General features: G+C 41.8%; 2 protein-coding genes across 3 annotated transcripts in view; one reads left to right on the top strand and one right to left on the bottom strand.

The window, feature by feature from the left end:
• Window positions 1-1,130, bottom strand: Sys1 (Sys1 golgi trafficking protein). The gene is made up of 3 exons (XM_067760032.1): window positions 818-1,130; window positions 630-751; window positions 1-552 (listed from the first exon to the last, which is right to left on the bottom strand). The coding sequence occupies exons 1-3, from the start codon at window positions 980-982 to the stop codon at window positions 357-359; spliced, it is 483 nt and encodes a 160-aa protein (XP_067616133.1). The 5' UTR covers window positions 983-1,130; the 3' UTR covers window positions 1-356.
• Window positions 112-27,653, top strand: part of LOC137236929 (calaxin-like) — a 35,973-nt gene continuing 8,431 nt past the window's right edge. The window contains exon 1 of one of the 2 annotated variants that reach the window (XR_010948715.1): window positions 112-555. Coding sequence is in view for 1 of the 2 variants with exons in the window: in XM_067760022.1 (XP_067616123.1) it covers window positions 21,507-21,875 (369 nt within the window). In the remaining variant the exon portion in view is untranslated. Of the gene's footprint in view, window positions 556-21,506; window positions 21,876-27,653 lie in introns of those variants that run through there. The other variant, XM_067760022.1, reaches the window with a different exon arrangement.

Genomic DNA, 27,653 nt, shown 5'->3' with positions numbered 1-27,653 from the left:
TAAAGTCAACATTTGATTTTATTAGTCTAAAATAAATATATAAGATTATTTCACACATGCATAGGTATATTGCGTGCTTGTAAATCGTAAACGATCACTGCACTTCGCCGATATTTTTGCAAAATCACCCATCGGACCAATCGTAGAACATAGAAATCAGGTTAAAATAAGTTTAACCCGTTCGGTAACATCTTAGTGTCCGTCAAAGGACTGATTTTCAAATTGATAGTTGGTTTTTCATTTGTATCTACGAGAATAATGGCTTATAAAACCTATATATACATACAGCACTTAATGATAATATATTATCTATTGTTATAGTTATATACAATATCCAAATCGGCACGAATCGTACATTAAACATTTGATTTTTGATTTAGTGCCGCATATCCAACTGGAATCTCTTTTAGTTCCGATTTGAGACATAAAAACTCCCCTCCAATGCACATTATAGTCGTTGTTATTGCATTTAATAACCACCAACTAATATTCGAGGGAAACTTTGAATTATACCACCAACAAATTAGCAAATGTAGGATGTGGTATGTGCAGCTGGTAAGTATGGGTATACATATTTATTTATAATTCATATTCAATGTGCAAAAATATTCATAATTCACTGCACTCACCTAAAATCTAAGCACAATTTGGCACGCCGTACAATACACCAAAGGGCCAAGGAAGCAACGAACGAGTTTAGCACAAATGCTAGAATTATAAGCCGACCACCTGCATTTGAAATGTGTATTTCCTTTTGACGCAAGCAATTTATTCATATTGGCAACATAAAATACCGTTAAATATTTGCTATACTCACATGATATTCAAAAACATTATCCAATGTATAGTTGTCGCCAGCTAATATGTTAGCAAAGAAGACTAGCAGACCAAGTGTGAAGTATAGGCATGATTGCATAGAGATTATTTGTGTGATGAGTAACAGGGGATCCCATTGGGTATTACGGAACGTACCCGTCTTCATATCGTGGATTTTTTTGTTGATATTCGTAAGCTTCTGTTTTGTAAATTCTTTGTCGTTGCAGTTTTCTGGTGACTTTGTTTAGGAAAAATAATTTTCAACCAGAAACAAAAAATTAACGAATGTAAATGACAGCGGAATTGTTTTGGTGCGTCAAATATTTATCAGCTGTTCAAATGATGCCAAAATTATATACCCTACGCGAACACTCCCGATAATTTAGCTTATACGCCAATTACACGGCTCAAGTATCCTTGTGCCAATTACCAATTTGCACAAGGATTTGCCCGGTGTGTGCACTGGTTGCGCTATTTGCGCAAAGAACTGCGCTAAAATCAAAAGGATTTTGATATTTACGCATGTCTGCAAATATTGCACATGCTTTTTTCTTCGTGTGTGGTAAATCTTACACAGTTTACCTGGGGTTCCTGATAATATAGCATCAGTAATTATTGCTTAAAAATGTTAATATCGAAGGCGCAAGGACCATCTCTAGCTTGTAACAGGAATTCACACAAATTCAATAATAAATAATAATTTTTTTATACAATTAGAACGCATGTTTCATTTGTTGCGCTAGTTGAAAAATGAATATTGTGCAGTGCTGCAATGAGTTGAGCTGGTCTTGCAATTAAAATATAATATATTTTATAAATACAATGGAAAATAAACGCTTCCATCGAACACTTAAGCGGCAATTACCCACCGACGTGTTCCGTACGTACGGACGTTTGTCGTACGAAACACGTTTGACCGAACCCTCAAGCCCGTAGGAATTCATGTGTGCGTCTGTGTACATGTACATAACATATTTGTGTGTGCATTGTTACAGATAAGCACTGTTGCCATTGACCAATTAGCATGCATGCCTATGGAAATATCGACTTTTTCCAATTTAATTTTTGATGTTGTAAAAGGCTGGAATTAATATTAAATAAATATAAATAGAGTACATATTTATAATATGCACTTTTACATAATTATTTCGAATTATTTTCACAATTTTTCAAACTTTAATTAGGTGTTTTTGCATAAAACTACAAACGGTCAAAAATTAGCGCACAAAAGTTTACTAGGCAACTCTGTCTAGTGAGAGAGCGATCAGCTGACACGTTCTTACGGAAAAAATTAAAATTGTTTTGATTTCTACGATCCGGGCTACGTACGTACGGGCGTTGCACGTCGGTGAGTTTTCGTTTACATTGCACACTCATAAGATAGGTCGTGTCAGCTGACACGTTTTTGGTACGTACGTTCGTGAGTAACTGCCGCATTATACCTTCTTTTTCAGTGCGAGTTTAAACTCTAGTTAAAATTGATAAATTTAACACCCCCGAGTACGGGGTGGAAATTGATATCAAGAGAAAGAGGGAGCTCTTCCGATCACAAATATATATACTTTAAAGTGCTCAAACTTATTTGTTGTTAAAACTTGCAAATTTTGCAAAACTTCTATACCACTTTCACTTTCTACACCACTTCACTTTACATGTCCATATAATTTGCCAACGATCCACTTAAACCAAAGAGGATAAATACCCTGCAAAAATCGCGAGTACTCCATACATGCATGTATGGAGTAGTCGCTATGGACCAACCGAGTACTCCAAAATTAACCACAATTCATACAAAAAATATGGTCCAATTAACATTGCGATGTCCTTGGACGGGACCATATACTCCAGCTCCGCATTACATCAGAGTAATCCATGGAGTACCCACAGTCCAATAAACATCGTGTAGTGATTACAATCGTTAAAAACGAACAATGATCGGCTTACAATATGTTCGTGTAGAAATATGAGTTGGTCCATTGCTGCATTACAGTGGAGTACAATGGTAAGTACTCCAGTGGACCACATGATCCAACGATTTTTGCAGGGTATAATAATAGACGTCACTCGTTACTTTGCATAATGTTTTTGGTTAGGGTAATCGCAGTTTTTTTTTTGTTTGGGTGAGATGTGCATAAATGTCTTTATACCTTTTCGTGGGGTTGGTTGCTGTGCTGCCCGGCTATGGAGCCGGGCCCAAGTAGCGCTATAGGCGCCATTTTTATGTACTTTCTCCTGGAATCAATTATATTTTGGCTGATGTCCCCTACGTATTGTTTTACTCAAACCACTTGGTTAAAACAATACACCTACTGATGCCCTTGATGAAGAAGAAACATCGCAGACAGTTACGAGCACAGACTCGAACATGATTTTGGCTGCAATATCTGCACAAACATCGACAGTAAAAGAAATGTCGTCAGAAATAACATCGAAGATTGAAGCACAGGAAACACAAATTTCATCACAGCTGGAAGAACAGAAGACATATGGCTTCCCAACTGGAAGAGCAGAAGACATATATGGCATCCCAACTGGAATCACAGGAGGCACGTATTTCAGAAATGACGTCGCAAGTGTCATCTCAACTGGAAGACCCAAAGACATATATGGCATCTCAATTGGAAGCACAAGAGGCACGTATATCTGAAATGTCGGCAGAAATTTTGGAACAGGTATCATCAAAACTGGAAGCGCAGGATGCAAAAATGGCCCAATTTCATGCAGAAGTAGATGATTTAAAAGGTCGTATGGAGCAATTACAACTAAATCGCCCAACTGTTTCAGCAAGCAATCCAAAGGTAAAAACAAAATCCTTTGACAGTTCTGTTCCTTTCCAGGTCTTTAAGCTACAGTTTGAGAAGACCGCGGCAGTGAACAACTGGAATGCGGAAGATAAAGTTGCTGCACCCTTCGTAGCATTGAAAGGACCAGCTGCCGAAATCTTACAGACTAATCCAGAGTACGAACAGAACAGCTATGAAGCACTGATGGCCGCTGTCGAGAGACGTTATGGAAGCGAGCATAGAAAACAGATAAACCAAATGGAGTTGCTGAACCGCTTCCAGAGGCCTGGTGAAACATTGCAAGAGTTTGCGTCGGATATTGAAAGGCTAGCACATTTAGCGAATGCGGACGCACCCGTGGAGTACACTGAAAGGGTAAAGATTCAGAGCTTTATAAATGGCATACGGGATGTGGAAACGAAGCGGGCTACATATGCAAATCCAAAACTAACATTTGCTGAAACGGTATCCTATGCACTGACTCAAGAAACAGCGTCGCTTCTGTGTAAGCCAGTTTTCAAAGCACGCCGTGTGGAAGTAGAAAGGCCAGAGTGGGTAGACACAATTTTGGAAGCACTGAAGGGACCTCAACAGAAGAATGCCGGAGTTATTAAATGTTTAAAGTGCGGCAACCCAGGTCACATTGCACGCCATTACGATCTTGGTCCTAATAGTTCCAACAATGTGGGTGGCCGTAAACGCAAAGCTGGCGGAAATGAGCAAGAGCGTGTCGAATGTAAAGAACGAAAACTTGCCCCGGCTATTGAATGCCCTGTGATATCTGTGTCGCAAATTGGTAGAAAATCGAGCAGTCTTACCGTCAGAGGGAATGTGGATGGCAAAGAACGTGTATTGACTGTAGATACGGACGCATCTCATTCCTTGATCCGATCTGACTTGGTCAAAAGGAGAGTAAAACCGTTACCTGGAGCAAGGTTGCGTACGGACACTGGCGAGTATAACCAAGTTCAGGGAGAAATGATATGTGAAGTCTTGATTGGAAAGGTCACGGTTCTACACAAATTCGTTGTGGCGAAGATCGTTGAAGAAGTCATATTGGGAGTGGACTTCTTGGTTGACCATGACATCAAGATCGATATTTATTTATTTATTTATTTATTTATTTATTTATTTATTTGTTAGTCTACAAATTTTACAATCAATCAGACTAAATATGAATTAATGAATGAACATAAATGCGGATTACAGTGTAAAATTAACAAGTATACATAGTGAGCAAAATTATATTATAAAATATGTATATACATATATTATTGAATCAGTTGTCGGGATGGACTGTGATGCCGAGCAACGGAATTGATTATCAGTGCTGTCGGAATGGACGTGATTTCGAGCAGCTGATGTATGTTTAACACACAATAGAAGGGCTGCGATGTGTGGGAGGTTGGAAAGGACGTGATTCCAAGCCACCCGCCCAAAGTAACTATTGATTATTAGTGCTGTCGGAATGGACGTGATTTCCAGCAGCTGATGTATATTAACACACAATGAGTAGGGCAGTGATGTGTGGGAGGTTGGAAAAGACGTGATTCCAAGCCACCCGCCCAAAGTAACTATTGATTATTAGTGCTGTCGGAATGGACGTGATTTCGAGCAGCTGATGTATATTTAACACACAATGAGTAGGGCTGCGATGTGTGGGAAGTTGGAAAGGACGTGATTCCAAGCCACCCGCCCAAAGTAACTGGAGCAGGTAACCGATTTAGTTTAACATGTGATTTTGAAACAGTTATGAGTTCAAGGCAGTGAGTATATATTTTTTTATACTGTAAAGTGTGTCGCAAGTATCAATACTATTGCAGTGATTATTGAAATCTTGACACAGACAACGAAGAGGTTCATGCATTTGAAAATTCGATCTACATGTATTTAAATATAGCGGTTGGAAATACCGAGAGGGCCTAAAATGGACTGTTTATCATCCCCCTTAATAGTTTTACCATAAATAAAACGCCAAGCATCTCCCTACGGCTCTGTAGTGAAGGCAGCTGTAAAAGTTTTAACCGGCTGCAATAGGGCGGTATGTTCCTTGATGGATCCCAGGGCAAATGATTTAAAGCAAAGAGCAAAAACTGCTTCTGGACCGATTCCAATTTGTCGCTATGAACCTGATAACGCGGGTTCCAGATAATGGAAGCATATTCCAATATAGGTCTTACTAACGATAAAAAAGAGTTTTAGTGACATAGGGGTCATTGAATTCCTTTGACCACCTTTTTACGAAAGCCAAAGTGCCTCTAGCCCTATTCACACACGATTCGATATGTAATTTGAAGTCCAGTTTAGGGTCCATTATAACGCCAAGATCAGTAAAGTTTGTGACTTGCTTAATGATATAATCGCCTATCATGTACTGATAGGTTTTAAAAGATTTCCTCGTAAAACACATAAACTTGCACTTCGGTAAATTTAGTGACATGACGTTCACGTCACACCACTCAACCAGATTATTCAGATCCAATTGAAGAAGTGCCCTATCTTCAGGTGAGCGAATGGGCATAACCAGTTTGACGTCGTCAGCGTACATCAGCGGTATGCAGCGCTTCAAAACATTTGGGAGGTCATTAATGAAGAGCAGAAACAACACTGGACCAAGGTGACTGCCCTGTGGAACTCCAGAAGATACATTGATGAATTCAGACAAACAATTGTTAAACACAACGGTTTGCTTTCTACCTACCAAGTACGAAGAGACCCAAGAGAGAAGCCGTGATGGAAAACCCAATCGATCGAGTTTTAGTAGGAGTAAGGAATGGGAAACTTTGTCAAACGCCTTACTGAAATCAGTGTAAATGACATCAACTTCGCAGTTCGTCCTTAAGTTATTGGATACGAGGGTTGTGAACTCCAGCAAGTTAGACACAGTGGACTTACCCCTGCAAAAGCCATGTTGAGACAGGTCCACTGCCGAAGATACTGCAAAAGCCAGTTGATTTGTGACAACTGATTCAAATAGTTTTGGAATAGCACAAAGTTTGGCTATTCCTCTATAGTTTGTGACACAAGATCTACTCCCACTTTTATAAAGTGGTATTATAAACGACTCCTTCCACTTCTTAGGGAATATCCCTTGCCTCAAAGAGGCATTAAATAAGCAGGTAAGGGGTTGACAAAGAAATTGAGCGCAAATTCTGAGCACAACAGTTGGTATTTCATCAGGTCCACTGGAGTAGGAAATTTTCAGACTTTCCAGATGCCTTAGTACCTCATCTGTATGAATATATGGGATACCTACTGAGTTAAGCGAAGGTAACATGTATGCAGAGAAGGATGATGCGTTACGAGAACCAGGATATACCACTTAACTTCAAGTTGGAGAAAGGGTTCAGTAGTAATCGAGTAATGGTGGAGAAGACTCGACAAAGGCCACGAAAGTCAAAAGAAAAGGTTGGTGGATCGAATGGGCCAAATAAAGCCAAATTAATAGTACCTGCGAGAAAAAGACCGGCATTGACAAAACCTAAAAGACGCAGGAAAACGAAGCAAAGAATTTCCGAGAAAGAATGCGAGGGTAGTTTCAAGCCGGAGCGCACTACTGTTGTGAAACGTGGGAACGATGCTGAGTATGCGAAACCAATCCGTCAAGCGCAAGCTCTACGAAGTAGTTCATTGGCTCAGCAGCAGAGTGCGAGGGAACGATCCGGGATAATGAGTAGTAAGATAAAACACAGGTACGACAAGGAAAATAATTCAGAAGGTTTCCGAGGGGGAGATTTGGTACTGCTATACAACCACCACCGACAGAAAGGTGTTCCATCCAAATTTCGGTGCAGTTGGGAAGGCCCGTACAAAGTTGTGAAGAAGATCAGTGACACCATCTACCGCATACACACCATTGGGAAACCTCGATGTAGAAGACTGGTTCAATTGGAGATGCTGGCAGCGTTTAGATCGGGAGATTTGTCTGATCGGGCCGATCAGACTTAGGTGGAGGGCAGTGTGACGACTATGAGTGACACTAAGTGATACTCACATCCCTAGTCTGATACTAAGTAAATAAAGTCACAACAACAATAAAGCAGACAGTCACTTGTATCTACATAAACGAATCAATCATTATGTCTACACATATGTAGGTACACGCAGCTGAGAAGCAAGGCACAACCATATGCAGACATCTTATGTGAGATGCTCCTAAATGTAGGCAATTATAATTGTGGAAGTGTCGCTCACACATACAAGCATGGGTTATGAGAGAAGCTATAAAATCGTGCAATTTTAGTTATAGCTGAGAAGTTTGAGAGCTCATGGACAATGCTAGTAGATTCTAGAAGATGCGAACGAGGAAACCAGAGAGTATAAAAGGCCGCAGATGTAGAGGCGCTGGAATTCAGTTTGATTTGAGTTGTCAAACAGTTTCGACTAAGACGCTATCTAGCGAGCAAGAGCAGTATTATTTTGAATGTAGAGTTTCATTTGAGCTATCAATCAGTTTGGTTATTAAGCAAGCTATTCGTTGCACAGTTTGAGTGTTATTGTGAAGTACTTTAATAAAGGCCATTTTTCCATTATTCAATATTGGAGTTATTTATTCAACAGTTTAGCGATCTGAACCTAGCAAAAGGGCAAATAAGAGGATTTGCAGCAAATTCGTTACAATATTTATCCTCTTTGCTTAAACTGCATTTTTGTATATTTAACATTTAATTTTTCCATTGTTTTTTAATATAAGTATTATTAAATAAATCGCGCTTTTGCACTAACATGCAAATTTATATATTTTATTTATGATATTGCAAACCTGTGCTGCCACATTTTCACAAATTAACAGCAGCAATAATAAGGTTTTAGGGGTCCTGCACCTATTATTATTTTATGGTGCACTTAGTTCGTCTTCACTGCGAAAATTCGTCTGATTTTAGACGCTTTAGACGAAAGGTGTTCTACTAAGAAATACTGTGGTTCGAGAAGCGGGTGTTGGATCGGCTAAGGCTTGTTTTTTACAAGCGCGACAAAAGGCTGCTTACGCGAAAATTGTTCTACTCAGAAATACCGTGGTTCGCGAAGCCGGTGTTGGATCGGCTAAGGGGTTTTTTTATAAGCGTGGCCGAAGGTGCCTACGCGAAAATGTGTTTTACTTGGATCGTAACGAAGACTATTTAATTAATGTTTCGAACACAAACGTCTGCAAATTTTGGAATACATTTTAAACATTTTATTCAGTTTAAGTGATGTAGATGCGCCGAGAATTATACGGTTTTCACCCATGAGTTACGCAATGATGTCATCTTAAACATGATTATGATTTCGAGGACGGTGTCCTTGACCGAATAGTTACTCCCTAACGTTTCAAGGTGATTTTCCGGTGTAGCTTGGTCGCATAGCGCGACAAAAATATGAGTCTTCTGAGCGACACTTTGAGTTGAGGGCCAGGAGGCATGGTAGGGACTGGTGGTCTTAAAACTAGCCGAAAAAACTGGAGATGACCTTTGGCGCGATCAGCAATAGGCCAGCATTGATGCTAATCGTTAAAACTGTGCCACGAGAGTCTTGACTATTAATAGACCATTAAAAGCAACCGTAAGTCCCCTTTGTGCGTGTCCAGCAAGGAGCCGCAAATGATTTAAAGTAATCGTGTCGACGAGTATTAGGAGTTAGCCCAGAACATCCCCTTGGGTGAAACTACGCTTTGCTCGAGACATACAGACAAAAGTATGACCAATTTAAGTATTTATTCGGCAGACGCAGCAGTACCAGTCCCTAAGACCGGGATAAGGTTTGAATCCTCCCTGGAGTAAGTGACCGAAGGACAATCCCTCCACAGGGAGCTACTGAAATTATTTGAGGGATCCGCGAAATTTTGAGGCAAAAACCCTGGATCTCTCCGAAATAGGCAAAACGCCGATTTTATTAAATACATATAAAAAAGACCTTTCCTAAATGTTATTATTTTAAATAGAAAAATCAAGTTCTTTAAAGAAAAAACGACGGCGTACGCCGGCTCGCCGCCACCGCCGGTATATATAAGAGCCTACGCCGCGGCCGCCGATAAAGTGATCGGCGTAAACCTCTACTTGTGATAAGCCACCCAGATCTGGATCACGATCCAACCTCATTGGAATAAGTCAAGACTTCGGGATTTCAAGTCCTCAGCAACCAAGTCGTGAGCGACCTTACTTAGAACGTTGGCTAAGCAAATGTCGGCATCCACGTGGATAGCGTTACGTTACCGACTGTAGTACACCAAAAATACTCTGAATGACGTTCGACAATGACCTGTGTTGAGTTCACTTATGCATATTTTAACGAACTTTGGGAATTTTTTCATTTGGCAAGTGCGGACGCCCCGTGGAATACACCGGAAGGGTAAAAATCCAGAGTTTTATAAATGGCATAGGGGACGTGGAAACGCAGCGAGCTACATACGCAACCCAAAGCTAACATTTGCTGAAATGGTATCCCATGCACTGACTCAGGAAACAGCGTCACTTTTGAGTAAGCACGCATGCAAAGCTCATCGCGTGGCAGTGGAAAGGCCAGACTGGGTAGACACAATTTTGGAAGCATTAAAAGGAACGCAGCAGAAAAACCATGGTGCCGTCAAATGCTTTAAGTGTGGAAAGCCAGGGCACATTGCATGTTATTGCAGTACCAACCCTAATAGTTCCAACAATGTGGGTGGCCGTAAACGCAGAGCTGAAGGAGATGAGCAAATCTCCAAATCTACTCAATCGTTAAACTAAAGCGAGTCAGCCGCAAGAGGCGACAGCTGCCTCCCGAAATTGAATGCCCCATTATCTCTATCTCACAAATTGGAAGAAGATCAAGCAATATTACTGTCGGAGGACATGTGGATGGAAAGGAACGTTTACTGACTGTAGATACGGGTGCATCTCATTCGATCAGACATAGTCAACAAGAAGATAAGACCATTGCTTGGAGCAAGATTACGTACAGCCACGGGAGAGGACACCCAGGTAATTGGAGAAGTAGCATGTGAAGTAGCAATTGGGAACGTCACGGTACTACACAATTTTATAGTGGCAGAGATTGTTGATGAAATCATAATTGGAGTGGACTTCTTAATCGACCAAGGCATCATGATCGATATGCAAAGCAAGACGATGCGATATAAGAACATGGATGTGCCACTAAATTTCGGCTACGAGAGGCTTCAGCAGTAAACGAGTGCTGGGGGAAGAGAGTCAGCAAATACCACCAAAATCAGAAGCAGCCGTCTGGGCAAAGGTTGATGGAGATTGTGGGTTGTCGAAGCAGCAAACAAATCAACACCGAATGTCCCGCGGGGGGCATCGGTCCCCTACCGGGCGCCTCCTCAGGTGGTGGATAGAGGAACGCTTCCCACAAGACGGGAGGTACTGAGTGAATTAAGTACTCAGGGCGAACCAAAACGAGCGATCCAGTGGAAAAATGGGATTGTGTTGCTCTAAGGGCAACACATCCCAAAGTTCCGGTGGAAGGGCGATAGGATGCCGCCCTAAAATACCCCATCAAGCATCCACAGGATCGAGACCAGTAAGATCCTGTTGACCAGAACTGGAAATATGATTATGAAATGATTGCTACGGGCTGGCAATGACGATAGGCTACTACCTTAATAAGCAAGGGTGACACCTTGCCGAAACGGCTGGTAGGTTAATATCGGCACCGTCTCCCTCTCGTTAAAACCTTCGCAGGTCTTCAAGTACGTTCGAAGCACGTCGTCATTAAGTTGGTGGTGCAGGCTCAGTTGAGACGACTCCTGACTAACGCTGTATTCTGGCTCTGTACACAGACTCCCATAAGGACCTGTGTCAACCCACGCGTGGCCTCCCTGCTTTTGCAAAGATAACCACGGGAATTGAAGACGGCGACTGCACATCGTGCGGAGATAGCGGCTTGAAACGGAGACCCAATAAAGCAAATGAACAACAAAATAAAAACAACAAACGCAGGTAAAAGTAGAGAAAGCTAGAAAGAAAGGGGCGATGAAGCGGTGTTCAAGAAGAGCACTAAAGTGCTGGGATCGCCGGTTTTAACAACCCCCGCTAAAGCGACCTTGTCGGTAATGCCAACACAAAGCATCGAATCGGCGGAAAGGACACAGGCGGCGAAAACACAGCTGCGCGACAATCCCAGTCAGTCAACACCTGCTTACTTACTTACTTAATTGGCGCTTAACCGTCTAAACGGTTATGGCCGTCCAACAAGGCGCGCCAGTCGCTGCTTCGCTCCGCCAACCGGCGCCAATTGGTCACACTAAGGGAGTTCAAATCGTTTTCCACCTGGTCCTTCCAACGGAGTGGGGGCCACGTAGAACAATAGCATGGGACACATCCAAAGTCGACTCTGCCACGTTCTCCGCATCAGTACTGGGGGATGACCGACGGATAATCAACAACTCCAGTGCGACGGAAGATACGGCTGAAAAGACAATGAGCTGTCTTCGCCACGCTTGCAATCTCTCTATGCCACGGAGGGGAGTGTGGAGGGGTAAAAAGCAGGTATACTGGTGGAACAGCGAAGTCGCGGAGCTGCGGAAAATATGCTACAGGATGCGAAGGCTAGCAACTCGCGCGCGCGGCAGGCCTGAGGATCTAGAAAAGTCGGAAGCGTACAAAGGAGGGAAGAAAGCTCTTAGTGCTGCCATTAAGCAAAGCAAGCTTACGTGCTGGAAAGCGCTTTGCGAGGAAGTGGATCGAGACCCCTGGGGCAGGGATATAAGATAGTATTGAAGAAGTTCCGTTCGCCAAACCAGCTGATGGACGAGAACCAAATAAGGAACATTGTGGACGGCCTGTTTCCCACCCAACTGCCTAGGGAGAACGGGTACGTTACCCATGAAGACCGCAACGTGGAACCATTCCAAGAAGAAGAGCTTAAAACTGCCGTGCGAAATATGAAACCTAGGAAAGCACCTGGGCCCGACGGAATACCCGCGGAGGCAATTAGCTGCAAATAACTGCCCAGAACTTATGTTGCACATGTACAACAAATGTCTCTAAGAAAGAACGTTCCCCACCATATGGAAGACATCACGGCTGGTTCTCATTCCAAAAGGGAAAGGAGATCCCAACTCTCCATCATACTACCATCCCCTATGCATGTTGGACACAGCAGGGAAATTGATGGATAGTCTCCTGAAGCAGCGCCTCACCAGAGCGTTACAGGACGGCTGAGGACTGTCTCCCAGACAGCATGGTTTTCGGTGGGGGCACTCCACAATCGATGCCATAGCAGAAGTTATAGACGCAGTCAAGAAAGCCAGTCAAGAAAGCCAGAGCAAAACCTATAGTGTTGCTGGTCACGCTGGATGTCAAAAACGCTTTTAACTCAGCTAGGTGGGAGGACATGCTTGAGGCACTAGAAAGCACTTTCAAAGTACCGCAATATTTGTTAGAAATTTTAAGGGACTACTTAAGAGAGAGGTATTTAATATATGAAACCACTCACGGTCAAAAAAAGGTAAAAATAACAGGTGGAGCAGCCCAGGGTTCGGTACTAGGTCCCGATCTCTGGAATATAACTTACGACAATCTTCTTCGATTAGACATGTCAGAAAGCACCTTCCTCGTTGCCTTTGCAGACGACGTGGCAGCTGTGATAACAGCACGAAGATACGAGCTGGCACAGCTAAAATTAAACCAGGTCATCCGTAATGTAAATAGGTGGATGGCTGAGCACGGTCTCCAGTTAGCAACAGCAAAAACGGAGATCGTCATCTGCACAAAGAGACGTATTCCCACTACCAGGAACATGATGGTTGGGGACCAGCCAATAGAAACACTCGCTTCAAGGAAATATCTGGGAGTGATGTTAGACAGCAAACTCAACTTCTCGGATCACAGAAGAGGGGCCTGCGAAAGAGCTGCGCGCACAATAGCGCAGTTGAGTAGGTTAATGGCAAACACAGGTGGCCCAAAGCCATGCACAAGAAGTTGCCTGCATTAGCCTCGGATTCTATACTCTTATATGGTGCAGACATCTAGGCGAACGCAATAAAATACCGGAAGAACCGAGTCGCCCTCACCTCGGTCCAACGCAGAGGGGCGCTGCGAATATCTTCGGCTTACCGCACGGTATCATCTGAAGCTGTCATATTTTCAAAAATAAGGTTCATGAGTTGTGCTTGAAGCATATCCCAATATATAGGAAAAAAACATATAAGACGCCCTGGCATACTAAGAGGCTAAAACATCTGAGGAATGTTAAGTGCAAATCTTTAAAACAGTATAAAAGAACTGGAGATTCGGCGCACTACTCAAAATTTCAAAACGATTTAAAGGCATTCAAGTGCTTGAATAGGTTTTTGTACAGAAATTATGTTCTGAGCTTTGAGAGTAATATAATGTCGAACTCAAAGTCGTTTTGGCGTTTCATAAAGTCAAAAAAGGCCTGCTCATCTGTCCCTAGTAATGTGTTTTTCAACGACAAATCTGCAATCAATGCAGTTGATGCTGCGAATCTATTTGCCAATTTTTTTTGTTCTAATTTTGAACCAGACACTCGCGTCCACTCGAGTTTGCCTTCCATGCGGAGTTGCGCTCAATTTTGGATCTTTGCGTGTTTCCGTTACGGATGTGGTTAATGGTATTGGGAAGCTTAAGCTGTCTACTAAGACGGACTCAGATGGTCTTTCTGTCATATTGTTGAAAAACTGCTTGTGTTTGGCTGATCCTCTTTCAATTATCTTCAACAACTCTCTGGCCACTGGGACATTTGTGGATGACTGGAAGCTAACTTCAATTTCTCCGATATTCAAGAGTGGTAACAAAAATGATGTTCGTAATTACAGACCTATTTCGAAGCTCTCATGTGTTTCCAAACTTTTTGAGATTATAGTAAATGATAAAATATACTTTGCAGTAAAGGGCCTAATTTCGAATAATCAGCACGGATTTGTTTCAAAACGGTCCACTGTTACTAACTTATCTATTTTTTCTGAATACTGCTTGTCCGCTTTTCATAATAGATTGCAAGTTGATACAATATACACTGACTTTTCAAAGGCTTTCGACAAGGTTTCGCACCAGATACTCTTGGCTAAGCTTATGGCTTTGGGTTTTCATTCCACATTTTTGAAGTGGATTGCGTCGTATCTTTCACATAGACAATGCGTTGTTGAAATAGACAACGCCACGTCCCACCGGAATACTTGTTGTGTGCAGACGATTTGAAAATTTTCGCCACCATAAAGAGTTCTTGTGACTCTGAAAGGCTGCAATCGGACCTCCTCAATGTTGAAAACTGGTGTTGTTTAAATCGTCTTACTCTTAACATCAAAAAGTGTTTTCCCGTGACTTTTTCTAAATCGGCTAATGTTCTACGGACTTCATATAGTATTGCGAGCTGTGCCCTGGAATCCGTTGAGGAAATTAAAGACTTGGGTGTATTTTTTGACGCGAAATTTGGTTTCGCTAACCAAAGTTAACTACGTTATTACTCGGTCTTATGCCATGCTAGCGTTCATTCGTAGAAATTGTTCAGCTTTCACTAACCCTCACACCCTCAAGTCTCTTTATTGCTCTTTTGTCAGATCGAGACTGGAGTATGCTGCTATAATTTGGAGACCATACCATACTAGTCCCTCTAATCGTATCGAGAGAGTTCAAAAAGTTTTTTTACGTTTTGCTCTCCGTTCTTTGAATTTTTCTGATCCTTTGCCGTCATATGAATCGAGATGTCTTTTAATTGAACTGAGTACGCTTGTAAATAGACGAACCATCTTATCGTGCTCGTTTATCATTGGCTTAATTTCTGGAGCTGTTGATTGTCCATCGCTCCTGGATAAAATTCAGTTCAATGTTCGCTGCAGAAACTTGCGGCACTTTGAGACCTTTAAAATTAGTTTTGCAAGGACCAACTATGCGGTAAACGCGCCTTTTGCGAGGGCTTGTGGGGATCTCAATTTGTTTTTCAGTTCTTCAGGTGTTGACTGCACTTCTTCGTATGTAACCCTAATTAGTAATTTAAGATCTTTCTACTCTTAATATTATGCTAGTCTGTAAAAATTTGTAAATTTAAAGACTCAAATAAATAAATAAATAAAGAAATAAATAAATATTTTCTCGTTGAGGAAAGAAAAGCAGTATACGACTACGGATCGCAAGCACGTAGAGCTGCTGTTGCCATGCAGGAGCGAGAAGAATCGATCCGACGCTGGCAAGATCAGTGGAGCAACAGCATCGTAGGAAAGTGGACTAGGGAACTAATCCCTGAACTGAATCCATGGTTGAAGCGACCATACGGAGAGGTAGACTTTTACCTGACCCAGTTTCTAACGGGACACGGCTACTTCCGCAAATACCTACACATAATGGGTAAGGTTGATAACCCGAGCTGCCTGTACTGTGGGAAAATAGACGATGTACGCCACACCTTCTTCGAATGCAGGCACTTCTCCGATCAGCGAAGGAGGGTAGAAAAGGTACTTGGCGACCTATCCCCGGGCAGTGTCATCAATAACATGACCTGTGGAAGAGACAGATGTGATACGGTCAGCACATATGTGAGGCATATACTTATCAGTAAACGAGAAGACGGATGCCTAGCCCATTAGCGTGAGAGTAGCCATAGAGCTCACGTAGCGCGCACCCGTACCGGAAGTAATGCTAAACGCGGTCCCAGGTACGGGGATTTGCGCGGGCCGTGGGAGGTTAGGTTTTAGTGGGTAGGCCTTCATGGAAGTGGGAGTTCTAAAAAAACAAAAAAAAAAAAAACAAAAAAACTCAATGAGTTCAAGTCACCACTCAAACTAACGAAAGGAGCTATATTGGGAAGATGCCAAGACGCTGAAGTAGTAATTAACTGTGAACAGCTCCAGGAACACGTTTCAACTAGCAAGATTAATCTTTCAAATTACATCACGGCATGGACGGAGGGAGACTATCAAAAGAAAGCAAAACAATTGCTCCTAAAATACGCAAACATATTTGACCAAGAAGGTTCCAAACCAGGCCGCACCAACGTTGTGAAACATCAAATTGACACTGGAGATGCGAGGCCGATCCGTCAAGCTCCTCGTAGTGTTCCACTGGCGAAGCGGGAAGTTGTGAGTCAAATCGTACAAGAAATGAGCGACAGTGGCGTCATTGAACCAGGATGGAAAAATGAGGTTTTGCGTGGACTACCGCAAGTTGAACGACGTTACGAAAAAGGATAGCTACCCATTGCCAAGAATTGACGATACTCTGGACTCGATATCTGGTACGAAATGGTTTTCCACACTGGACTTGAAAAGCGGCTACTGGCAAGTGGAGATGAAGGAGGAACCAAAGAGAAAACAGCCTTCAGTGTCGGTGATGGTCTTTGGCAATTTACAGTGATGCCTTTTGGACTTTGTAATGCACAAACTACTTTTGAGAGACTCATGGATCAGGTATTGAAAGGAGTACATTGGAAAACATGCTTGATGTACCTGGACGACATCATCGTATTGGGCAAGAACTTTGATGATCATCTTAAGAACTCAGAGCAAGTTTTCCAGAGAATAGCTGGCGCTAGTCTGAGACTAAGTCCCAAAAAGTATTCGCTGTTTAAAAAGGAAGTAAATTATTTGGGTCACAAGGTAACGACAGAGGGCATCTGCACTACGAATGAAAAGATAGAAGCTGTAAAGGATTGGCCAAGGCCACAGAACTTGCATGAATTAAAAAGTTTCCTTGGTCTGTGTACATATTACCGCCGGTTTGTACCAAACTTTGCCAGCGTAGCCCATAGCCTCCACGAGCTTACAAGAAAAAATAAAGCTTTTGAATGGAAGGAGCAAGAAGGCTTTCCAAACATCGAAAGAGCGTTTGTGCACTGCACCAATGTTAGCATATCCGATTCCAGGAGCAACGTTTATTCTAGATACAGATGCAAGCGGATATGCTATGTTTTATTACAAACGGTCGTTGAACAGGAGAAGGTAGTTGCGTATTACAGCCGATCAATTGGAAAACCAGAGAAGAACTATTGCGTTACACGGAGGGAGCTGTTGGCATTGGTAGAGTGCATTAAACATTTTCACAAGTACCTCTACGGGCAATGATTCCGCGTCGTGACAGATCACGCAGCTTTGAAATGGCTCCTGTAGCTCCGTAATCCAGAAGGTCAATTGGCACCGTGGATCGAGTGACTACAAAGCTATGACTTTTCCATTGAGCATCGAAAAGGTAGTACCCATGGAAATGCTGATGCAATGTCACGAAGACCATGTAGTTTGGAATGCAAACACTGTTCAAAGGCTGGGGCTAAAGCAGACATTATAGATGTCCGGCTAATGACTATAACGTATACGGATGAATGGGACAAGCACCAGCTAAGGAAGTGTCAGCTAGAAGATACATATCTGTCACAAGGGTTCGAACGAAACGAAAGACCAAATAGAGAGGAGATGTCAGCAGAGAGTGCTATTACGAAGTCATATTGGGCACAGTGTAACAGTTTAGAGTTGATATCCAGTTGCTTGTATCGAGTATGGGAGAGTGAAGATAGTCAATGTAAGAGGAAACTGATAGTTGTTCCCAGCAAAATTATTCCTGACATTCTCAACGTGATACATAATGGTCCAAGTGGAGGTCATCTGGAAATCACGAAGACGCTCGAGAAAATTAAGCAGAGATTCTATTGGGTCGGTTGCCGTCAGTCGGTCACTGAGTCATGGTCAGATGAAACAATATAACACAGGTGCACCATTTCAAAGGATCGCTATGGATGTCGCAGGTCCATTTCCTGCTAGCAACCGCGGAAACAAATATGTACTGGTGGTTATGGATTATTTCAGCAAATGGCCAGAGGTATACCCAATCCGAGATCAAGAAGCGGAAATAGTAGCAGAAGTGTTTATAAACAATTGGGTTGCAAGGTATGGTGTACCAATGGAGTTACATTCTGACCAAGGGAGAAATTTTGAATCAGCTGTGTTCCAAGAAATGTGTAAGAAATTGGGCATTCGAAAAAGTTGGACAACTGCATTGCATCCTCAGTCCGATGGTATGGAGGAACGTTTCAATAGAACCTTGGAGGAGCACTTATGGAAAGTAGTGCACAAGTTCCATAAAGAGTGGGATACACACATATCATTATTCTTGATGGCTTACCGATAGGCAGTGCATGAAACAACGGGCAAACCCCCCGCAAAGGTAATTTTTGGCAATGACCTTCGACTGCCAGCTGATTTGAAGTTTGGAAGAAATGCCGATGCGGAAGGAAATGCCAAGAAATCCACTGGGGTCTTGGAGGAAGAGATGAGGGAAATACACGATCTTGTAAGACAACGAACCAAGATTATGAGTGACAAGATGAAAGCCAGATACGATAAAGCACTTAATTCGGAAGGTTTTCGGTAAGGAGATTTGGTGCTGCTATACAACCCACAACCAGAAAAGGTTTGTCCCCGAAATTGATGTGTAATTGGGAAGGCCCAGAGAAAGTTGGAAAACGGATCAACGATGTAGTTTACCGCATACAAACCATTGGCAAACCACGAAACAAAATGAAAGTGGTTCATTTGGAAAGGCTGGCAGCGTTTAGATCTGAAAATGATAGGGACGATCCGACTTAGGTAGAGGGCAGTGTGGCGAATTTTAGCATAACAACAAAAACATTAAGCGAGCTGCCACATGAACACATCAATTTAATCATTTACACACATACATGGCAGGCGAGGAGAAGTACATGCACACACATAACCAGCAGCTCGAAATGAAGAGATAACTCATGCACACACACATGTAGTCATCAGCCGAAGTTCTTACTCACACATACACATGCATACAACTAAAATTACCAAGCAGAAGATACAACAATTCTAGAAGGTGAAACGTCTAGACCTTCGGAGAAATATGCGGATGAGGCAACAGAGAGTATAAAAGCTGCGCACGCTGAGGGATGACTAATCAGTTTGATTTAAACACGCATTAGTTGCGAAGTCCAGTATAATTGTACTACTCCCAAAGTAGTCTAATAAACACCATTTTGCAACACAGAATATTTGAGTTATTCATTCGCCAGCTCAGCGATTCGAACGTTAGCAGAAAGGTTCAAATAAGCGGAATATTCCCTAAATTCGTTACAACATTTTAAAGTTAATGTAAGTATCGCAACATAAAGGGTTAACGCACAAGTCTACAACACTGTAATTGCCATTTCCATTTATGATATGTCCGTAACCTTGACATGTCCGTGACTAACAAGAAATGCTTTGCCTATTGTATTAGATTTTTGATCTCGACTAGTACAGTTGTACACCGCCGCGCAGTAAATTTTCGCTAAAGCTATTCGGAATATTAATACAATTTTCAACCCGCATATAACCTTTGTAAAAGTTAATATTTAATTGTTTAATAAAGTGAAGTTAATACTAGTTAAGTGAATTACTATTACCAGTCGCAATTGTACCTAAATTTCAGAACCGTACCCGAATCCTCAAGTCACACGCTGGTAGCATTCGGGGCAAAGACAAATACACTATCAATCAATTGGCTACGCCTCTCCTTGCACCATGCAAAGCTTAAACACACTGGAGATAACTGCAGGCATTGGAAAACACCGCACTCAGAACTGCCAAGGTATTTCTTTTTATGTCGCCGGAACATCATCTGCACAGTGATGCGGGAATATTTCCCATAAAGGAGAGAAGGAAAGTTCTGTTAAATACACAGAGGCCCCGCTTCCCAGGGGCTTAAGGTCTCATCTCCGCAAGCGCTACGAAGAAATACGATGCATGACACCAACCATCTCTTCCATTGTAATGTGGAACCAACGCCTCTAACACCCCTCTCATTATGGTCCTCCCCTGTTGAAACAGCAAGTTTCCTTGGACTCCCGTTAGAGGATATTGATGACAATTTGTGATCGGTCACACCTATTGGATGGGGCGAAGCACTGCTACAACAACAACAACAACGCATAAGAACTCACCCGCTTGAGCCTGATGAGATAGTCGACTTCAAGAAGCGACAAACGACCGATTGGCTGCGAGCCAACGCCTCTAACACCCCTCTCATTATGGTCCACCCCTGTTGAAACAACAAGTTTCCTTGGACTCCCATTAGAGGATATTGATGACAATTTGTGATCGGTCACAACTATTGGATGGGGCGAAGCACTGCTACAACAACAACAACAACAACGCATAAGAACTCAGCCGCTTGAGCCTGATGAGATAGTCGATTTCAAGAAGCGACAAAACATCCGATTGGCTGCGATCCAAGAGAATAAGTTTACCGCCAACCCTGCATTGAAGACTTGTTCCCGCTACAACGGCCATAGAGAATATTGCGCGACAGGAAATGGAGGTGGACTCACATTTATAACCCATGACATTGGGCGTAGGGACAATGCCCTGTAGCATCAGGGCTTACTGTCCTGTCAGGCGATGCGAACTTAGAAATCATCAACATCTACATTTACCCTGTTACTTTCTGTCCTAATGGATATCGCCTTGATATCAGTGCTCTTCTCACTGGTGAAAAATACCGCATGCTAGGTGATTTTAATGCCCACCATGATCTGTTTAACTCTGACCTGCAAGCTGATAGTAGGATTGAGAGGTTGGCGAATAAAATAGGTGACACGGCCTTCTGCACGATAAACGTGGATGCCCCACACGTATGGGAGGAAATTGTTATAGCTCGCCAGATATCTCCATAGCTAGCGTAGGACTTGTCAACTGGTAGCCGATGTTAACATTGGCATTCTACTATCTACCCATACTCCTGGTGACAATTTGTGAATGCTCGCACCTTTTGGATGGGGCAAAGCGCTGTTACAAGAAGAAGAAGATCCATTAAACTTAGTCATACATTTGATTAAAAGATATCCGCAAATTTTCTCCTCGCACAGGATATCTTTTCTAATTGAATCAAATAAATATTTTATATTAAAAAAGGATAAAGGAAAAGGACCGCTGCTTAATATTTAAACATTTAAATTCTTCGCTGAGCACCCATTACCAAACAAATGACTGGAAATAATTTGGACGCTACGCTCGATGATGTTCTTAGTACACGCTTCTACAACCAATATCATAATCTTATAAAGAAAATGAGTATGAAGACACAATTCACCGAAACGGAAATAAGCACTATTTTGATGGTCTATCACAAGCTCGTATTGTCGAATGGTCCTAAAGCCCGAAAACTATGTACAGGTCAGATGTTTCATTTATTTATGGTGTTTTTCAAAATCAAGGATATTTCCATTGTCGAACGCATTGTCCAATTCATAACGCATGATAGTAAAGTTCATGTAGATCCAGTGGCTTGGATTAAATTATTCTCTGTGATAATGACTAATGATCTACAAAAGAAAATGGCTTTTGTATTTCAGGTAAGTTATAACCTTGCGTCGGCGGCGTGGAGGAAAATTTTGACCTAAGCGAAACTTATATCTGTGATATTATCCTGCAATTCAGCCAAAAAATTACTATAACTGACACGAAGTGGCTGCTTCCTAAGTGGATACAGTCATTAACAGTTTTAAAAATGTAGAGTGACGCAGATGCAGGAGAAGTGATTCCAACATAACTTAGGTATACTTTGAATTTCGGTAAATTTATCAAGCCATCTTCCCTATTCATTTCATTCCTGCAGCTGATGTTTCAGCTTTAAAATCGTAAAAAAAATGGTAAGTGGATTTTTCTATGCTACACAGTTAACAGTTTGGGCCTAAATCTTCAAATCTGGATCAGACACGAGCGCTCTACCTATTGAGCTATCACATTTGTAGAACGAAATTATATTACTTCATATATATTAAAATGTTTCTGAAAAAGGGTCCATGATTTATGAGCTCAGTAGATACGATCTGTCACGACGTATGTCATTAAAAATTGGCAAGGTATGACTGATGCAACGACTGATACGTTGCCTATCTGGAGTTAACCATTTTAGTAAAACCAGCCAGCTCTCTTGTCAGTTTCTTCCTTGTCCGCCAAGTAAGTGACATATTGTATCTGTTTAGGCCATTGCACTTTGCTTGAATGAAATTTTCTAATTTTAATTAGGGTTCGTTTAACGTGGAGCTGATCGAGGATATATGGCTCTTATCGGAAGGAAAGGTTTCTAGGCTCAGCTCGCCCGGATTTGGCGTTTATGCGCGCCAACGGAAGGAAAACTGGGAGCTGTAGTCATGGTAAGGAAACTGCTGCATTCAAATATGCTACCTAATTAGACTACCGAGGACCTCGCAGTGGTGACCGTCGAGCAGAAGAATAAGCAGGCATTTATCCTGGCATCCTGCTTTATGGCCCATACTGCGGAGGGACCACCGATGGAGTGCAAGAAGCTAGTACAGGAGGAAGAGCGCAAAGGGCGGTTGGTCATAGGCGCGGATGCAAATGTGCACCACAATGCGTGGGGAGAAGGAGATACCAAAGAGAGGGGCGGATCTCTATTTTATTTACCAATTTGCAGAAAGTCAACAGGGAAAGTGTCCCTACATATGTTGGTCCAACATCCAGCAATGTGCTTGGTATTACATTGAGCCCTGAACGTGATATATCAAGGTATGGTTGGATGGTTCTTGCTAAACAATCTTTCTCCGACCATGCGTATATCAGCTTCAGCATCCCCCTTAAGAGGGAAGAGAAGGGGAACCTTATGAAACCCTAGGTCAACGAACTGGACAAAAGTCCAGAATCATTTATAAACAAAACTGGGACAACCCAAAGAGGATGCCAATGTGGAGGAACTGGAGCAGTCCGACGATTTCCCAACAAAGACATTTATGGCTGCTTATAACAGAGCTTGCCCTCTAAGAAGATTCAGAGGAAAAGCAAATCCACCAGGTGGAGTAATGAGCTGAGTGTTCTTAGGAGACAGGTAAAAGAAAGGTTCAAACTGACAAAGGAAAACGAAGCGTGCCGGGACGATTATAGGGATCTTTTGAGGATCTACAAGCTTAAAATTTCCAGGGCGAAGAGAGTCTCACGGAAAAGCTTCTGTGCGGATATATAGGAAATTCTTAGTAAGGGGAAACATAGTCCAGGCACAGGATGATAGATGTGTATTGGCTGATAAATGTGTACATAAAATCCAACGTGGATAAAAAACTACTCTTCACTCTCCACAACACAAAATGCGTACACCAAAGACAAGTCGGTACACACTGTACTGCTAAGGTGGTAATAAACGTACAGGAACATAAGGAGTATGCCTTATGAGTCTTCTTAGACATTGGCGGAGCTTTCAACAATGTCTTAACTACATTGAATTACATCCAGCCATAACCAGATGGATCGGCTGTGTTTTACATTGCAGGAATACGGATATGCATACCTGGGCATCTAATGTCAGGTTGACAGCCAATGCAGAGAAGACTGATATGTTCTTGTTTATTAAGAGGGGAGTGTTATCGATGTTGATGGTCCTTTGCCGGATGCAGATTTGGTACTTTCCGGTACCAAGCCCGACCATATCGGGAAAGATTTGTTATGACCACATGCGACCTTCTATATCATACCGCCCTCCCACCCCCTAGATTCATGAGGAGTTCGGGGTCGCCAGGGCCTCGGCTGTTAATGAAACATTGAAAATTGGGTTTGGAGAAGCTATATATTGCGCTGGCAACCTGAAAGGTTTGCGCTACACAACCCCCAACCCGCTGGGGTGCCTAGAAGGTTTAATGTGGTCATATTAATCGTTCCCGAGATTGTCGGGCTAGTACATTAATGGTGCTTTGTTACCGGAACGTCCTGAATCTATATCCCGCAAAGGACCATCAACATCGAAAACACTCGACAACACCAACAACCGCAACAGCAAATTTCTAGGTTTTTTAACCGTTTTGATTTTGTTATAATATCAGAAGCGTCTGCAAGTTCTTATTTTTGGATTTACTTAACTTTTGGTTTTCTTTTAAAACAATTTTGATAATTTGGGCTTATTGGTCAGTTACTTTCAAAATGTAAACCGAACCATATTAAAAACCGAAGTAGTAAATTGAGAGGTTTACAATTTAGTACACAAATGTTTTAAAAGTTGCCTAAGCCCATGAATGGTTTACTGTTTCAAATTTTTAAACGTGTGGGAGCTTGTAGTGAATACCTCGATCACTCCATTCCCATTGATAAATGCTCCTTGTTGTTGGAAAACTTTGATGTCAAAACTAGGGCTACGCTTATTCATAACATTAGTTTCGCTACGTCTGATAACCTTTATTTGATTGCTGTAGATATCTCTCCTATACACGATCTATAGATTATTGCCTCGTCCCATAAAGACTGGCACCGGTTAGAGAGGGAGTGATCCGGACGTTTGAGGTTGTTGTTGTTGTTTTAACAGTGCTTCGCCCCATTGAATGGACACGACCACTCACAAATTGTCATCAAATTCCTCTAATGGGAGTCCAAGGAAACTGGCTCATTCAAAAGGGGCGAACCATAGGGAGATTGGTGTTAGAGACGTAGGTTCCACATTACAATTGAAAAGATGCTTGGACAAGTAAGAGTTTAACCTGTTACAGTATCCAGAACGAAGTTGGGCCAGGGTGTCTCGTGTCTCCCTTGGTAGTTTGAGGTGCAGGTTTTAATCTTCAATCTAGGTACGTTTCCCGTAGTCGTGGTCTCAATTGTGATTTGTTTAACTTTTCATTGGAAGTAGATTTATCATGTGCGGGCCCCATGCCCATCGCTCAAGTATTTAAAAAATAATCCTGCTTTTCATATAAAGACGCTTGTATCATAATGAAAAGACGATGCAAGTTCCATAACACGAAGTTTCTCATAGTTTCTAACATTTTCCGCTGTAACTTAGTGATCTGGAGTGAGGATAAGAACGCAATGTTCTAAAATCAGCATGTTTTTTCAAACATTGTCGTTAAAAAACTAAAAGCGATGTGCTAGTGTAAACGGCATTCCATTGGCGTTGGCTCACAAATACACACACAGTAAGATGATTTTCACTTCAAATGCGTACGTATTACGATGTAAAAAATTTAGCCTAAATTTTAAACCATTTTTATACTCAGTTGAGCAGAGCTCACAGAGTATATTAACTTTGATTGGATAACGGTTGGTTGTACAGGTATAAAGGAATCGAGATAGATATAGACTTCCATATATCAAAATCACCAGTATCGAAAAAAAATTTGATTGAGCCATGTCCGCCCCTCCGTCCGTCCGTCCAACCGTTAACGCGATAACTTGAGTAAATTTTGAAGTATCTTGATGAAATTTTGTATGTAGATTCCAGGGCACTCATCTCAGATCGCTATTTAAAATGAACAATATCTGACTATAACCACGCCCACTTTTTCGATATCGAAAATTTCGAAAAACCGAAAAAGTGCGATAATTCATTATCAAATACAGATAAAGCGATGAAACTTGGAAGGTGGTTTGAACTTATGATGCAGAATAGAAAATTATTAAAATTTTGGACAATGGGCGTGGCACCGCCCACTTTTAAAAGAAGGTAATTTAAAAGTTTTGCAAGCTGTAATTTGGCAGTCGTTGAAGATATCGTAATGAAATTTGGCAGGAACGTTACTACTATTACTATATGTATGCTTAATAAAAATTAGCAAAATTGGAGAACGACCACGCCCACTTTTGAAAAAAAAAATTTTTAAGTAAAATTTTTACAAAAAATATTGTCACGGATATTAGCATCACTAACCTATACCATCACTAAGGCGATGCTAAGGCCATGCCAAGCAGTATTTACGTCAATAATCAAATCATGTATACACATATATAAGGCAGCCGAAAGAGATGTCACACACAGATGCATTTACTTATGCGCCTATGTATGCGTACAAACATTCACATCAATAATTCAATCATTATGAATCTACATAAACGAATAAATAATTGCGTCTACACATCTGTACGTATACGAGCAGCGGAGCGGCAATGCACAGACACATGCATATATCTTATCTGAGTTGTCACAAGAGAGAGCAATAATTTGTGCACGTAGTTGTGGCTGGCGATTTTGTAGCGAAAATAACTAGTAAGTTCTGGAAATCGAAGAGCCTAGAAGTATGCAGCGTAAACTATAAAAGCGGGGCAGGCGAGTAAGAAGTAATTCAGTTTGATTTGAGCTGTCAAGCAGTTTTGATTAAGACGATATCTAGCGAGCAATAGAAGTATTATTTTGAAAGTCAATCAGTTTGGTTATTGAGCAAGCTATTCGTTGCACAGTTTGAGTGTTATTGTGAAATACTTGAATAAAGGCCATTTTGCATTATTACATATTGGAGTTATTTATTCAACAGTTTAGTGGTTCGAACTTAGTAGAAGGGCAAATAAGAGGATTTGCAAGTAAATTCGTTACAATTGGTGTCAGAAGAGGAATTGTTGAATAAATTCCGAAGATTGGGAATACAACTTGGGCATGGCAAAGTTCAGTGAATTGAAGATCCAGCAACTGAAAAAGGAGTTGGAGAACCGTGGATTAAATACAACCGGCAATAAGATCGAACTTCAAGCACGGCTACGAGAGGTAATGGAGTCGCAAGGAATTGATGTGGACGAGTTTGTCTTTTATCCTGATGGGGACGAAACAACAACAAAAATTGAAGAGAAAAACGAAACATCGCAGACGGTTACCAGCACAGACTTGAACATGATATTGGCTGCAATAACTGCTCAAACATCGACAGTAACATTCAAGATGGAAGCGCAAGAGGCACGTATAACAGAAATGTCATCACAAATATCCACCAACATGTCATCTCAGCTGGAATCGCAGGAGACACGCATAACATCCAAGATTGTAGCACAAGAAACGCGTATGTCAGAAATGTCGACACAGATTACATCGAAGATTGAAGCACAAGAAACGCGTATGTCAGAAATGTCGACACAGATTACATCGAAGATTGAAGCACAAGAAACGCGTATGGCAGAAATGTCGACACAGATTACATCGAAGATTGAAGCACAAGAAACGCGTATGTCAGAAATGTCGACACAGATTACATCGAAGATTGAAGCACAAGAAACGCGTATGGCAGAAATGTCGACACAGATTACATCAAAGATGGAGACACAACTGAAAGCACAAGAGGCACGCATAACAGTACAACTCGAAGCACAAGAGGCGCGTATATCATCAAAACTCAAAGCACGTATGGACGAGAAAATAACGCAGTTTGAGGAAA

The sequence above is a fragment of the Eurosta solidaginis genome, chromosome 1 (assembly GCF_040869045.1).
Source record: "Eurosta solidaginis isolate ZX-2024a chromosome 1, ASM4086904v1, whole genome shotgun sequence".
Classification (NCBI taxonomy): domain Eukaryota; kingdom Metazoa; phylum Arthropoda; class Insecta; order Diptera; family Tephritidae; genus Eurosta; species Eurosta solidaginis.
Note: the sequence above shows the minus strand (reverse complement) of the source record. Positions and strands in the feature narration are given on the sequence as shown.

Coding starts and splice junctions, on each gene's coding strand:
- Sys1 (XM_067760032.1), bottom strand. CDS start 982: ATGAAGACGGGTACGTTCCGTAATACCCAATGGGATCCCCTGTTACTC. Junction 752..817: donor ATAATGTTTTTGAATATCAT/GTGAGTATAGCA, acceptor TTGCGTCAAAAG/GAAATACACATTTCAAATGC. Junction 553..629: donor AAATTGTGCTTAGATTTTAG/GTGAGTGCAGTG, acceptor CATACTTACCAG/CTGCACATACCACATCCTAC.